We start from the raw sequence: 15,524 nt of genomic DNA on the forward strand, positions 1-15,524 counted from the left end.
CGGGGCAGGGGCAGAGCAGGCCGGGCAGGAGGAGAAAAGCTGAAATGGGCAATGGTAAGACCACCAGAGCCAAAGGAATGCCAGTAATCTGTAATATGATCTCAGGCTTTCCAGAGTTATTTCTCCCTTTGACAAATCGCCCATATGTCCTTCTCCCATTTTCAAGATGAGCACACAGGTACAGAGAGGTTAATTCACTTACCCAAGGCCACACAGCAAGTAAATGGGAAAGCCTTGCATTTGAACCTGGGCAATCTACCTCAGGGTCTGCTCCTGACTCTGTGCGATCCGCAGAATCAGGGCTGGGGGCAAAGAGGTTCTGGGAAGGGAAGACAAGGAAATGTGGTCAGAGAATGAGCCAAGGGGTCTTGCTGGTCTCCTCTGATGGGCTCCAAGAAGGAAAAGGTATCCTGATCTGAAAGGATGCCTTCTGCGCTGTTGTTGTAGCGGGCTCTGGAGACGAGTGCAGGAGGGAGGAACACGGGGATGCGGGAGCAGGGAGAGTACCCCGTTTCCACTCCTCTGCACATGGTCTGCACCTCCCTGCCCCTTCCCTTGCATCTCCTTTTCCCTCGACTTCTTCTGCCCTTCCACAAAAATAAAAATAAATAACCTTCCCTCAGAGAAGGGCTCACACTCCTAAGTGAGAGAGCAACAGGGAGAGCTCGGGCTGGGGACCAGCTTGATGACCTCCATCTCCAGGACCGATGGACCTATGACCCCCCATCACTTAAGAGCAGGCCCCAGGGACACATCTGCAGTCCAGAGGAGAGGTGACACCCTGTGGAAATCCTCTAGCAAGCAGAGGACAATGCTGGAGGCTGGCCCATCTCCCTGGGGCTCTTTTCCGGAGGAGCGGGCCAAAATAGTTATGTACTTCCTGCAGCCTGGTGATAAGTGGCTACTTATTTAATGAGCTCACTGTTAGCTGTGCAAGTGGTAGAGTGGACTGGGGTCAGCTGCTCCCCAGAGCCGTGGAAACCTGGCTCAGAGCCGCCTCGTCTCATCTGCCTAAAACTCCAAAGTTAGAGAGAAGGTCCTTGCAGTCATGGGGACCCGGGGTAGAGGCTCTAAGTGGGCTGACCATGTTGCTGGTGAACCTGAACTCATCCCCTGGGCACACACGAGGAGAAGCCTGAGTAAGTATGAGAAACATAAACACGCTTACCTTAGAAATAAGGTTTGAAGCAATATGGGAGAAAACGCATGGGCAAGTTGTGAAACACTCCGCTAGTTAAGATACTAGTTTGCTTCGTCATCATCACGGGCAACAGCATCAAAAGGGATTGCGTCTTATTTCACTCAGCATAATCTCTTCCAGTCCCATCCATGTTGATACAAAAGTTGGGTAAGTCAAGCAGAGAGAGTCAATTATCGTATGGTCTCACTTACTTGTGGAGCATAAGAAATAACACGTAGGACATGGGGAGATGGAGAGGAGAAGGGAGTTGGGGGAAGTTGGAGGGGGAGATGAACCATGAGAGACTACGGACTCTGAAAAACAATCTGAGGGTTTTGAAGGGGCAGGGGGTGGGAAGTTGGGTGAACCTGGTGGTGGGTATTATGGAGGGCACGTATTACATGGAGCACTGGGTGTGGTGCATAAACAATGAATTCTGGTACACTGAAAAGAAATTAAAAAAAGAAAAAATTTAAAAAAAAGGGATTGTGTCCTCTTTCTGACGTTTATCTAAAGCATCTGCTTTTCTTACATGGAATGCGTAAAAAGTATGTGTATGTAGGCTTTGTTTTGTTTTTATTGTTCTGTATGTAGGTTTTGAATAAGAGGTAAAAAGATAGAAGGCTTATCAGTTTCTGGGTAAATCCTAAAAAGTAAATCTAAGATACTATGAATCAAATGTTTCTTTCCATGCTCCTAAGAACTGATAGCATGCCCATCTCCCAGGACACAGGCATGACAAAACTGTCACACACAGACCCAGGATCACCACCAACAGCTTGCAGGTGCTGCTCTGTGGCTCTTGGGCTGTGAGACTGTTACGGGAAGTCTGAAGCCCATGTGCTTGGTGGCCCCAGGGTCCTTTTGTTCTCTTTGGAGTCTGGTAGCTTTGCTAGACTCTGGCCTGATACTACCATTCGGTGGCCATTCTCCTGGGACATGGTGTGCTCTTTTATGTCCAGAAAGATTTCTTGAATTTTAACTTTATTTTATTGGTTTAAAGATTTATTTTTAAGTTGACTCCAATCCCAACCTGGGGCTTGAACTTGAAACCCCAAACGAGATCAAGAGTCACACTCTCTTCTGACTGAGCCGGCCAGGTGCCCTCTGGATTTTTACTTTAAATATTTGTTCTGTTCATGCTTCTCAGTCTTCTTTGGGAATTCCAATGAGCAGATGTTGGACTTTTGCATTTATCCCGTGCATTCTTGCCCGACCTTTGTTTTCACTTTACTTTGCTCTATGTCTTCATCTTTGTCTTCATTGTCGGTTACTTTTTTTTTGAGGATTTTATTTATTTATTTTGAGAGAGAGAGAGAGAGCAGGAGCAGGGGGAGAGGCAGAGGGAGAGAGAGAAGCAGGCTCCCCACCAAGCAGGGAGCCCAACGTGAGGCTCGATCCCAGAACCCTGGGATCATGACCGGAGCCAAAGGCAGACGCTGAACTGACTGAGCCACCAGGCACCCCAATTGATCACTTTTTTTTTTTTAACAACATCTTTTCCCTTTAACGAGAATTCTGATAACATTTATTTTTGTGATGGCTTTATTTTTCTCATCTCTTCCTTCTTAAGCCTAACCAGTTTCCTCTTCATTTCCTCCTGGTGTCTTGCTGAGCCCTGAAATCCCTGTTTTGCTCTTGTACAGGAAACTGCGGCACTTGCTTTAAAAAAAGTAATTGTAAAGTAATTGTTCACAGTTTTCTTCCCTTTTTAAAAAAGAGTTAATTAATTTATTTATTTGAGAGAGAGAGTGGGCACACATGAGTGAGGGGAGGGACAGAGGGAGAGGGAGAAAGAATTCCAAGCACACACCCAGTTGAGCACAGATCATGACCTCAGCTGAAAGCAAGAGGCAGACACTCGACCGACTGAATCACCCAGGTGCCCCTTTTTTTTCTCCTTTTAAATTGTTCACAATTTTCATCAGCTTTTGGGCAACAGCTTTCTGTATAGTTCTTTATATGCCATTTGCTTCTGTTATTTGTTTCTGTTTCTATTTGTAACTGTTTTTGTTTTTACTGTTTCCAGTTTGATGTTGAACATATATATTTTTTTATTGTCATAAAATATGCATCACATAAAACTGACCATTTTCATCCCTTTTTAGATGTGCATTCAGCAGTATTAAGTACATTCACATTGTTTGGCTGCCATCTCCAGAACTTTCTCATCTTCCCAAATGGCAACTGTGCCCCTTATGCACTGACTCCCCAGGGGTTTGCCCAGCCCCACTGCTCCCCACGACCACTTTTCTACCTCCCATCTTTATGAACTTGACTCCTCTAGCAACCACATACAATGAAATCATGCAATGTTTGTCTCTTGGGTCTGGCTTATTTCACTGAGCCTAATGTCTTCAAGGTTCATCCATGTTGTAGCATGTGTCAGAACTTCCCTCCTTCTGAAGGCTGAATAATATTTCCTTGTATGTGTTCTGTGTATCTATTCCATATACCACATGTTCTATTTATTCATTCATCTGTCAATGGACATCTAGGTTGTCTCTACCCTTTTGGCTATTGTGAGTGATGCTGCTATGAACACAGGAAGACGGCAATTGGCTGGAGTCTCAGCGTCCAGTTCTCTTGCGTTATACCCAGGAATGGAATTGCCAGTAGTTCATATGGTAATTCTATTTTTCATTTTTTGGGTATCTGACATGCCGCTGGTTGCGCCATTTTATATTCCCATGAGCAATGTACAAGTGTTCTGATTTCTTCACAATCCTGCCAACACTTGTTATTTTCTGTTTAATAATCCCTTTCTTAACAGGTGTGAGATGGTATCTCATGTTGATTTTGATTTGCATTTCCTGACAATGGGTGATGTTGAGCATCTTTTCATGGGCTTATTGGCCACTTGTGTGTCTTCTTTGGAGAGGCATCGACTCAAGTCCTTTGCCCGTTCTTCAGTTGGGTTAATTGTTTTTTTGATGTCGAGTTAATATTTTTTTTTAAAGATTTTATTTATTTATTTGACAGAGAGAGATCACAAGTAGGCAGAGAGGCAGGCAGAGAGAGAGAGAGAGAGGGAAGCAGGCTCCCTGCCGAGCAGAGAGCCCGATGTGGGACTCGATCCCAGGACCCTGAGATCATGACCTGAGCCGAAGGCAGCGGCTTAACCCACTGAGCCACCCAGGCGCCCCGAGTTAATATTTTTTTAAGTAGACTTTGTTTCGGTTGCTTGTTTTCATGGAACAACTATTTATGGGAGACTCAAATAAGGAAGAAGCCAGGACTGTGTTCTGTGCCAGCAGAACTGTTCTTTCTTCTGTGGGCGTTCTACATGAGTTTCTGTTTCTGTTTCCCCCAGGCTGTGGAATCAGGCAGTTTTCAAATTGTTCACAGTGCGGATTCTCTTTTCCTCTCCATTTGAAGGACAAACTGCTTCCTACAGATATGGCCCATCTCACTGTGTTTCTTCATTTATTCCATTGGTTCTTGGAACCAATCCAAATTTGGTGCCAATCTGTACAGATTATTCTATTTTAGAGACAGATTTTACTTCTGCACTTTGGGAATGCCCTTCACCTTGAAAAGGGCCTTTTCGTTTTTGTTTTTGTTTTTCTTCTCTCTTTCTTTCTTTCTTTTTTTTTTTTTTTTTTTTTTTTTTTTTTTTTTTTGCGATTACTGGCATTGTCTCTCCTTTTCCTGCCAAAGTCTTACTCATTTCTCTGACTTCTGGCATCTTTTAGAAGAACAGGAAAAATGGTACCTAATTTTCACAGTTTCTAATGGATGATGTTTGCATCCTTTCCTTGTTACTTTCAAATAATGGCCAAGAGACGCTGACAACTGGATCCATTCATCCAGCACCCATTATCCAGAAGTCCAGCATCATCACAGGATAATGGAGAGAGAAAAGAGACTTCTGGGTCCCTCCCTTTACTTCCACTTCTTGGGCAAGTTCCTCTGAGTCTTTAGGGGGTCCCTTTTATTCCCCAATTCCCTCTTTCATGTTGGGACTTCTCGGGGTTCCATTCTTGGTTCTCTCTTCTCCTTCTAGGCTCACCGTCTTCCATGGATTCCATATGCTTACAAATTCTTAGGTCTGACTCCCTAGGTGTCAGCTCTGTGTGAAGCCACCACCTTTCTGGATGACTGTGGGGTCTGTTTTCTTCTTTAGGAGGTGAAGCTGCCTCCCTTCTGGCTGAGGACCCACTCTCACCTGCGGTGAGAGAAGCACCAGGGAGCGGTCAGAGCACCTTGCCTACAGCATCACCTGGAAACTTCCCAGGTAACACCCCCCTTCCCTCAGATTCTTCTGACCACAGTGCAGTCTTGATCGACAAGGGGAGATGCTGGAGACTGGCAAGTAGCCTGGGGCCCCGAGTATGGGTGGTCCTAGATCCTAAAATGAAGGCGAGGGTCTAAGGCCTCATTCTCATTCTCATTTCCCACAAGATCCAGCTCACAACCCCCTTACTATTCAAGACATTGCATCCAGGGCCCCTAAGCTCCAGGTACCATATTTTATGAACCCCAAATCAGAATATATATTCAGATTGAGATACAGCCTCTGCATGAGCCCCACCGATCCCTGCACCCCTCAACTGGTAGGCTTGTGCAGCGAGTTTGGGGGTCAGCTTTCACTTGTGCGTTCAGGAACCCAGACATAACTGTGCTTGGTCTCTGTCCGGCCACACCCCTCACTCAGTGGTCTTTGGAGATTATATTAGCACAAGAGGCTATGGCATCTCCTGGCTTGTGCTTGAATCTCTAGAGCCCAAGAATTTGCCAGAGCGTTCCCTGGCAAAGTGGATTTCATTATGTGGTTTACTCCAAGAGAGCCTCTCTCTCCCTGTAAACTCAAACCCAGATCTCAGGAGCACTCTGGCCTCTGGCTGATGAACTGGGTGTGCCCAACCGAGGAGAGATGAGGGAGCAAGATGGACAGGCCAGTTCATCATTCCTCGGGGGCAGAGACAGGAAGCCGAGAGAGAGAGGGCTCGTGTGTGTGTGTGTGTGTGTGTGTGTGTGTGTGTGTGTGTGTGGTCCTTGAACGGAGGGTGGCTACAACCAAGGCCCCTCAGTGCTGGGGAATCTAAGCCAATCAGAGGAGTATGAAGCCCTTTCTGGGAGAAGGGTAGCTGCTTCCTCCCAGGTAGTCTGATGTTCTGAGCTCTCCTGCCAGAAGGTACATTTTAAACTACAGAAATGATATGGAATATGGAATATGAAGATTCATGAAACTTGTCTCTAATCCTCTGCATAAATCACAAAGTCTTAGAGGGGCTTCCTAAAACTGAAGGGATAGGGGTCCATCTCAAGGAGACCCAGCACTGCCAGGCCTTGGTCCCGTTCACTCACTCTTACTTTTCCCCACAAAATGAGGTAGCCCTATCTCCCCAAGGTCTGTTCTAGGCCAGGACTGGGAAGACAGTCAACCACAGTTTTATTTTATTTTAACTTTTAAAAAAGATTTTATTTATTTATTTGACAGAGAGATCACAAGCAGGCAGAGAGGCAGGCAGAGAGAGAGGAGGAAGCAGGCTCCCCGCTGAGCAGAGAGCCCGATGCGGGGCTCGATCCCAGGACTCTGAGACCACGACCCGAGCCGAAGGCAGAGGCTTCAACCCACTGAGCCACCCAGGCGCCCCCTAATAAAAATATTTTAATATAGGAATAAAACACAAACCTTAGCATGATGAAGAGTGGCTTTGGCAAACCAGCTGCCAATAGCGAAATGCTACAGCCGTTTCATAAAATTAAATAATTTAAGAACTCAAGCTAACCCAACAAGGCATGGAACCAAAATGAGAAAAATAAGTATTGAAAAAATAGGAAAGCCACCCGAGATTATGTATTCTTGAAGCATTCATTCAATGACGATTATAATTAGCAAGTATTCAGTGAAGCACAGAGGAGCGTTGAAAACGAGTAACATTTCTGTAGAGTAACAAAGCAAGTCAGAAACCTAAGAGATCACCAGTTTCACCATGTCCTGGGTAGCACTGAGTCTTGTTAGAGTTTAATTGTTTGGTTAAAATCATTAGACCAAGATGATGAGAAATTTTCAAGACATTAAGATTTTTGATATTCTAACCTTGCTTTTCTTGTCTACAATGTTATAACTAGGTAGTCTGTTTTGCCAGAACATCATTAAAAATTTCCTGGGCAAGGTGACTAGAGAACAAGTGTACCACATGATCTTTCATCCAGAGGCTTGGGAGAAGGTGGTGGCGAGAAGTGGTTTGGACAGGTAATCCTAGAACAGTGATGTGTGTGTGTGGCGGTGGGGGGGGCGGTTGGTAATCACCACAATGTGTGTTCTACTAAAGCGGGGATTTGGACTGATGGGCCCAGAGACCTAATCCCAGCCTCTAGAACAGCGTCTGGCACCGACCTGACTCCCAGGATATTTGAGCTGGGGAAGGAAATCTGATTGTTAAGATCCAGATTCTGTCACTAAGCTGTGGCCTGTTTCATGGCAGGAAACATACAAATGTGTTCGGACCAAGTTGGCTAAGCGTGGATCGTGCTGTCTCATGTATCTCCTTTTGCAATCGGAAATGTGCAGAAAAGGGGGCGGGAGGATTTACACATCCTCATAAAACATTTTTGTAGGAAAGCAGATTTAAAACCTTTGGTAAGCACGTTGTCAGGTGCCGAGACCCTCTGCCTATTGGCCGATGGATTCCTAGAAGCAGAATTTGCTTCCTTTTCCCCATCCTTGCTCATGTCACCAGAACGTCTAGGCTTTGGGACCTAAACTCCTGGGCCTCCTCTTTCACAGCCTTTGCCCAGCCCTTTAGGCTCTCCGGCAGAGCCTGGCCCCAGCCTTAGAGAGGCTGTCCTTACTCTTGCCCAAGGGTCCATAGGTTCTGTAAAATGAGCTCCAGGGCCTACCCTAAACTCTTAAATTATTAAAATCTTCCTGAGACATGCAAACCAGAGCTGCCTGCCCTTTTACGATGGGAACAGTCCATTCCACGTACCTCCCTCCCTCCCTTCCCACATCCGTCCCTCTTCCATTCTTCAGACTCACGGGGCCCATTGATCCTGGGGCAGCTCAGAACAAAGCCCTTTATGCATGTTGCTGGCTGATGGACTTGGACTCGAGTGAATTAGGTCGCGTCCACAGTGTCTATGCACGGGCTTGTCCCCCCTCCTTTGGTGAAGGCAGAAGAGACGGTTTCCCTTTTCTCAAGGGAACAGTAGCCTTGACCAGCAGGTGAGGCCAACTAGACGCTTCTGGGAAGCTGGAGTCCCAGGTTCTCAGCAAAATCCCATCACAGACCGGCTTGTCATCTAGGGAGAGTCACTTTGCCCTCGGGGCCAGCATTGTCCTCAGGGGCAGGGGTTTGGACTCAATGATGGAGCAAACGTGGCCGATGGCCACTTTCTTTCTGCACTGGGCTGGCAGAGAGCATCAGGGACAATGCAGCAGTGCATCTCAGAGCCTACAGGTGTATCAAAGTACTTCTGTGACAGTGGTCTGGACACCCCATCCGCTGTGGCAGGGGCGTGGACGCCTTTCTGCCATCTATGTCCAGACAATCTGGGGAAGCCTTCCTCCTCTAGCACTGTGTAGTTCTAAGACTCGTTGGAGGGAAGCTCAACTCCTACATGTACAGAAATGTCCCAAAGAACACACTGAGTAAGTCTTTGTTAAAGAGTGACATGGTGCTGGGGTGGAGTTTTGGGAGGCTCCTGCTGCTTCCCTGGGCAGGGGTCCGTTGGTTGGTCTACCTTAGGCTGCTGATGGCCTTGCCCAGGGCTCTAAAGTGATCATCAACAATCCCTTTTTGGAGGACTCAGGACTGCTTGGTCTCAGCGTGGTTTTTCCCAGGAGCCCTGCCTTCTTTTTCAAAGACCTCCTCTCCAGTATTAAACCCCATGCCTGGTCCGTTGTGGGTGCTCACATAGGACAAGGACGAGAACAAACCTAAGGGTCAGAGAAGTCAGATTCTGAGACGTGCTGTAGGCAGCTGTTTCCGGGGTCCCGCGCAGTCCAGTGGTGTCCACTGGGAAGCCCCCGATCCTGTAAGACAAATTTGCTCAGAACGGTGATTCCTAAACACAGAGACTGCAGAACCTTGCGTTCCAGGAACTAGACCAAATTGATTCCACAGGAAAATGGAATAATAGTGATCTTATCTCCAAAATACAGGGGAAATTTTAATTTAATGGAGAGAATTTTTTAAATTTAATTTTAATTTAATGGAAGAATTTTTTTCCTTCCTCATTACTTCTTCTTAAGATGACTTACTTCCCTGCTCACAAGCGAACAGAGCAGAAGCTTCCATGTCTAAGCACGACCGCCCTCTTTTTAGAAATCTACTTCTGATTTGCCAAAATAACACAACACCATCAAACCAAATGGCGAACGATAAGCCCTTCTCTATAAAAGAGGTCATATTTGGGGTCTCCTTGGACGTTCTCCCTCTTTTTTCCTTGCAAGTGTTATTTTGTTAATTTTCGGAGTTAATTCTAGTACATGCATATGATAAAAAAACTTCAAAGTAGCAGAAGGGCAAACAGTCAAAAGTAAAATCTCCCTCAGACCGTTCCCTGCTCCCCAGCTCTCTTCCCCAGAAGCAACCACGATTTCCAGGTAGATCCCTTTTTAACGGAAAAACAGAAAACCAAGCCCTCTCCTCTATCAGTTGTCAGGACTCTCATTTCCCTGGAGAGCCTTGCTCACGAGCTGTTCTAGATGTATAAATTACACACATGTGCCTATCTATAGTCATTAAGAGAAGATAACAAAAGTCATTCGTACTCATCATAGTGGTCATTAGTCCCCTGGACAGACAGACGAGAGCTGTCCGTGGGTGCATGGACCAGCAAGCCAGTCTGGATGCACAGAGCGATGGCTTCGACTTTGTTCCACTGTAAACATGCAGGTCACCCCCCGCCCCAGGTGACCCTCTAGAGAGGGACCCTGTGTCTCGATGCTTCATGCCCAGGACACGGCTCCCTGAATGCGTGAGAGAACTCAGATGACCTAGAAGTTTTAGCTTTATTGGGGAGCCCATCCCAGAGCTGGAGAAATAATTCCATGACTTGGGCTGCCCACAGGGATGAGGCCGACACGCTGTACCACATCCTGATGAAAGAGTTGATCCGATGGAAGGAAGCGTCCATGCCGGGAGACCTCTCGCAGGAGGAGAAGATGTTCCTCTTATTCTTTCCCCTGCAGAAGCGTAAGCTGGAAAAGAGCATCGAGGGGCTTCGCGCCATCGCAGACCAAGTGGATGCCACCCATAAGATGCTCACCAAGACCAACCTGGTGGCCAGCTCCTCGAGCACTATCTCCGGAGTCTTGAACCTCTTGGGTTTGGCCCTGTGCCCCGTGACAGGAGGGACCAGTCTGATGCTCTCAACGGCTGGGATGGGCCTGGGGGTGGCAGCGGCTGCCACCAGCGTGTTGACAAGTTTCTTAGAAACCAACAACAATTCGACAGCCCGAGAGAGAGCCAGCGAGGTGATACCGATGGAAACCTCCGCGGTGTACGATGCTCTGGAAGGAATAAGCATTCCCCAAATCTGTGCTGCTTTGACCTGCGTCGATAGGTGTGTCAAAGCCGTTCAGCATGTCAAGGGACTTCGGGCCAACCAGATGGCCAAAGCCAACTCTGGCTTCATGGCTAAGGTCAAAAATTTCATAGCCACAGGCCCTGTCCCCTTCTGGAGGGCGGGAGGGCAGCAGACAGCCGTTGAAGCCTCCGCTCTGACCATGACCAGAGGCGCGCGGCTGCTGGGTGCTGCTGGGGCTGGCTTGCTACTCATGAATGATGTGAAGAGCCTCCTGGAGAGCTGGAAGCACCTGGAGGACGGGGCCAGGGCCGAGGCCGCCGAGGAGCTGAGGTCGGCCACCCGGCAGCTGGAGCAGGAGCTGGGGCGGCTCAACGAGCGCTACATGCAGACCCTCTGGGGCGGGGCTGGCGGAAGAGCCGGTCGCCGGAGCAGGAGGTAGGAAGGAAGGGGTGCAGGGTGCATAGGGCAGATGAGGTCCTGGTCTTCCTGAAATCCCCCAGGGCTGTGCTCAACAGGCAGGTGCATACACAGAGGCAGGCTGGAAACTGTCCTTCCTGCCGAGACAGAGGATGTTGCCCGCACCCTTCTGCCAAATGAGGTCCCTCCTCTTTTTTCCAGAATCCCATCTTTTTCGCTCGAAGCGCTGCCCACACACTTCAGAAATCACAAATTTCTTCAGAAATCACAAATTTCGTGTAGGTGCTCGCTGCCCGTCTTCCCACGTGGTGTGCCCCCTGGGAGGGCAGGGGTGCGTGCGTCCCCAGCATCCAGTGGGGCCTGGCTCACCGCAGGGCGCCACCAACGCACGTCTTGAATGACATGAGGGCAGCCTTCCAGGATATAGGTGACGTTTCAAATGAGCTGGGAAAAGAATTTTGTTTGAAAAATAGTTTCTATTTCTAGGGGCGCCTGGGTGGCTCAGTGGGTTAAGCTGCTGCCTTCGGCTCAGGTCATGATCCCAGGTCCTGGGTTCAAGCCCCACATCGGGCTTTTTGCTCAGCGGGGAGCCTGCTTCCTCCTCTCTCTCTGCCTGCCTCTCTGCCTACTTGTGATTTCTCTCTGTCAAATAAATAAATAAAATCTAAAAAAAAAAAAAGAAAAAAAAAAGAAAAATAGTTTATATTTCTAGACTATTTTTTTAAAAAAATATTTATTTGACAGAGTGAGAGAGAGAGAGAGCGAGCACAGGCAGGGCAGCGGCAGGCAGAGCTGAGCAGCACAGAAGAAGCTGAGCAGGGAGACTGACATGGGGCTCAGTCATGATCATGGATCAGGGTCATGACCTGAGCTGGAGGCAGATGCCCCACCGACTGAGCCACCCAGGCGCCACTAGACTTTCCTTTTTAGGGACATTAAATATCTAGCTGTAGAAAGTAAAAACCATTCCTGGGGAAATAAAGGAGAATTTCAAAACTCCTCTTTAATTTTATAGGGAGGATAAAATGGGACTGGGTAGCAAGGCCACCTCCTGGGGTCCCGGGGAGGGACGCACCAGCCTTTGCTGAGGGTGTGAAGGCTCATAATTATAAATTCATTCATTCATTCATTCGTTTGTTCCACAGATTTTAGTTAACTGAAGCCCGTAACAGGGACCCAGGGCCTACGGGAGTGTTTCCAAACTTGACTGCAAGTTGGAATCACCTGGGAAAATTCAATGACTACTGATTGGGGGGGGGGGGGGCTTGTGTCCCCAGGGACTGGGATTTCCTCCACTGGGGTTATGACCTGCACCTGGGGAGTTCTAAAGGCTCTCCCAGTATTTCCACTGTACAGCCGAGGTTGGGAACCACTGCTTGGAGGTGTTTGAGGTCTTCTTACTCTACTGCATTAATATACTTTTTACTCTTCGGGTACTTTTTCTTGCTTCTTAATAAGCTGGGGCAAATTTGGGGGTGAACTATGAAACACAAGGATTCATATCCTAAAGGGTCTTGCCTGCCTCCCCCTACCCATGCCCGTCATGGAGTACAAGCTTAGGCCAGGACATCTTGAGAAAAGACACAGTCTCTGCTCTAACGGCCCTGGGGACCCAGGAAGGGGACAGACCCCAGATAAGCCAAGCTAATGAGGAACAGGTCAACGGTAGGACACAAGGATAGCAGGGTGCTGGGGAGCCCCTGACAGGTGCACTTACCCCTGGTGGGGGAGAGAAGCCAGGGCTTTCCTGGGCTTTGTCTATGCCAGGCACCTGGCCGAGCTCTGCATGCACACCGGGAGTGTGCATTTGTGGGCAGAGGGACCGACCGTTCATGAACTTGGTGGATACACAAATACTTACTGAGCGCCTCTGTGTCCAACAGCACAGCAGACCCGGCTGCACGAGACACACAATGTCCGAGGGTGGGAAGTGAGAGCACTACCTCTGCCAGCTCCAGCATGTCCAGACGCCCAAGGGAACCTTCTAGAAGATCCCAATTAGGGCACAGAGGTGAGTAAACTACTTCTTTTCCCTTTCTGCCCGACCCGGTCCGGCTGCCTCTAGGGAATCTTGGTTTAGCAGAGGCAAAATACGGTCTTCGACTAAGAAAACTCAGGGTCAGGACATTTGTTTGCAATGATCTAATGATAGCAGAAGGAAGACCAGCAGTGGCCCATGATAATCCCTGGGGACTCCGGAAATGCTGGGGTTGGAAGGGAAATTTGTGAACAGACAGGATTTTCTGGGTGTACACATGGGGTTCAAGGCCAAGGAGACCTAAATATTCATGCTAATTTAAGCTGCATGTGCATATATTTAGAACACCTCTTTTCCAAACTGTATATAACTACCCAGTGCATTTAGAATTAAGACTTTTTAAAAAAAGATTTGAGAGAGAGAAAAAGAGAGAGCAGGCGTGTGCATGGACGCAAGCAGGGGAAGGGGCAGAGGGCATGGGAGAGCGGAAGAATCTCAAGCAGACCCTGTAGTGAGCACGGAGCCTAACATGGGTCTGGATCTCACGGCCCTGAGCTCATGACCTGAGCTGAAACTAAGAGTCAGGATGCCTAACCGATTAAGTCACCCAGGCGCCCCCTAGAATTAAAACTTTAAAAAAACCCTTTATTTTAAAATTAACTGTGCCTGGGTGCCTGGCTGATTCTGTCCATATAGCATGCAACTCGATCTCAGGGTTGTGAGTTCGAGCCCCACTTTGGGTGTAGAGATGACTGAAAATGAAGTCCAAAAATAAAATAAAATAAAATAAAATAACATCAAAATCTGCTCTGCAACTCCTCCACTGCCTTCCCGCCCTGCTCCCACCCTTTCTCTCATTAGGCAGGACTCAGGAAGTCTGGCCGGTGGTCTGTTGCTCACACCCAGATTCAACTTCCATCCCCAGTGCCCTGCAAGGAGGAGTCCGAGATTTGCAAAAGGCTGTTACTGAAAGTTAATCCCTGCATACAGTAGAATTGATAGTTGTGAAAAACTGGACACCATCAACATGGCCCAGGGCTAGGACACTGGTCCAAGACAACTAGTCATCCGTTTGAGAGAACATGATGTACCTATCCAGATGGTGTTCAGGAGAGCCTGTCATTGGATCAGCGTGGAAAACGTCTCTTCTACCCAGTTAGATGAGAAAAGCAGGATGAGAATTGTGTACACACTTTCTCTTCTCAGATCTAAGCCTGAGAGACTCAGCAAGGTCCCATGACAGCCACCTCTGTCTGCGGGGGACGTGCTTATGTGTTCCTTCATTCCATCTGTCTGTAGTTATCAAGTTTTCTATTATGTGGACTACTTGTTTTATGAAATGGAAAGCAGATAAATGAGTATTGACATCAAAATAACAGATTTATTTATTTATTTATTTATTTGTTTGTTTGTTTTTAAAGAGGAACGACCCATCATCTGCTGGTCTTAGGTTAGTTCCTTCAATCACTTGAATGAACACAGCCTCCTCCTCCCCACGGAATAAAGGCATCCTGGGGAGGAGGAGAAGGAAGGTGTTTTCTGGGAAGACTGTTCTCACGATGTGAGCAGCGGCTGAAAAGTCACTAAAAGGAAGTCTAAGTCTTTTGGGTTATTGGACCCAATTCCAATGTGTGTGGTGTGTGTGTGTGTGTGTGTGTGTGTGTAATCACCACGGTAAGATAGCAAATGCTGGACTGTTCTACACTAAGAAAACTCTAGGCTAACCTGAATGATTTATGAACTTGTTTTGCAGAAGTTGACCAATCACCAGTAAGACTGGCTAAGACAGGAGAAAACCAGGAAGAATTCTTGCAACTGTGCAGAAGGGACCAGGAGCGAATGAAAGTAATCTCCGTGAGGACACACCCTGAGATGTCCCCCCATTCATCACACTTACATTTTTGAATGCTTGTTCCATGAAGGGACACACTTGCTCAGAAAGGAAGGCCCCTGCCTTTTCCTCTATCCAATTAGCATATTTCATTCCACTTACATGCTGACCCCTTGTCCTTAAACATACCCAACCCCCAACCCTTCAGGGAGAAGATCTGAAGTTTGTTCGGCCACCTCTTGAATAAACCCTTTCCTTGAGGCATAATCCACGTGTCAGTGACCAGCTCTGTTGTGCATTGGATAGAGCTCGGGTTTGGTTACATGTATGTGTGTGCGCTGGGGAGGCTTCTGCACCCCCACAGCAATTTTGTGACACCAACGCCATCCAAGAATTCAGTTCAATTCTTACACTATCTCCTCGGGAGAGAACATCACATTCCACAGGTGAAGGTTCGGTCCCACAGGCCCACCCTCCCCTTCAGAGGCCAATTCTGACCGCCTGGCTGTCCATCAGAGGTTCCCACAACCCGATCCTTGGATTTGATTAATTTGCTACAGCAGCTCCCAGAACTCAAGGAAACCCTTTTACTCACAAGATTACCCATTTATCATGAAGGAAATTGAAGAATATGA

At 47.7% G+C, this 15,524-nt stretch overlaps 1 protein-coding gene across 2 annotated transcripts; it reads left to right on the forward strand.

Annotated features, from left to right (window-relative positions):
* Nucleotides 1-910: 910 nt before the first annotated feature.
* On the forward strand, nucleotides 911-15,156 carry APOL5 (apolipoprotein L5). Of its 2 annotated transcripts, none has more exons than XM_047741148.1 (6): nucleotides 911-1,139; nucleotides 5,307-5,417; nucleotides 7,259-7,382; nucleotides 10,205-11,098; nucleotides 11,148-11,200; nucleotides 14,812-15,156. In XM_047741148.1, the coding sequence occupies exons 1-6, from the start codon at nucleotides 1,049-1,051 to the stop codon at nucleotides 14,961-14,963; spliced, it is 1,425 nt and encodes a 474-aa protein (XP_047597104.1). In that variant the 5' UTR covers nucleotides 911-1,048; the 3' UTR covers nucleotides 14,964-15,156. The 2 variants fall into 2 exon arrangements, with proteins under 2 accessions (XP_047597104.1, XP_047597103.1); XM_047741147.1 differs by lacking the exon at nucleotides 11,148-11,200 and adding an exon at nucleotides 12,964-13,091 and having other exon boundaries at nucleotides 912-1,139.
* The last annotated feature ends 368 nt before the right edge of the window (nucleotides 15,157-15,524 follow it).

This window comes from Lutra lutra, chromosome 8, assembly GCF_902655055.1.
Source record: "Lutra lutra chromosome 8, mLutLut1.2, whole genome shotgun sequence".
Taxonomy (NCBI): domain Eukaryota; kingdom Metazoa; phylum Chordata; class Mammalia; order Carnivora; family Mustelidae; genus Lutra; species Lutra lutra.

Bases quoted from the DNA above. Each gene is read 5' to 3' on its own strand.
- APOL5 (XM_047741147.1), top strand. From the start codon at position 1,049: ATGGGGACCCGGGGTAGAGGCTCTAAGTGGGCTGACCATGTTGCTGGT. The intron at 11,099-12,963 runs GTAGGAAGGAAG...TGTGTCCAACAG, and splicing joins GCCGGTCGCCGGAGCAGGAG to CACAGCAGACCCGGCTGCAC. The intron at 13,092-14,811 runs GTGAGTAAACTA...CTTGTTTTGCAG, and splicing joins ATCCCAATTAGGGCACAGAG to AAGTTGACCAATCACCAGTA.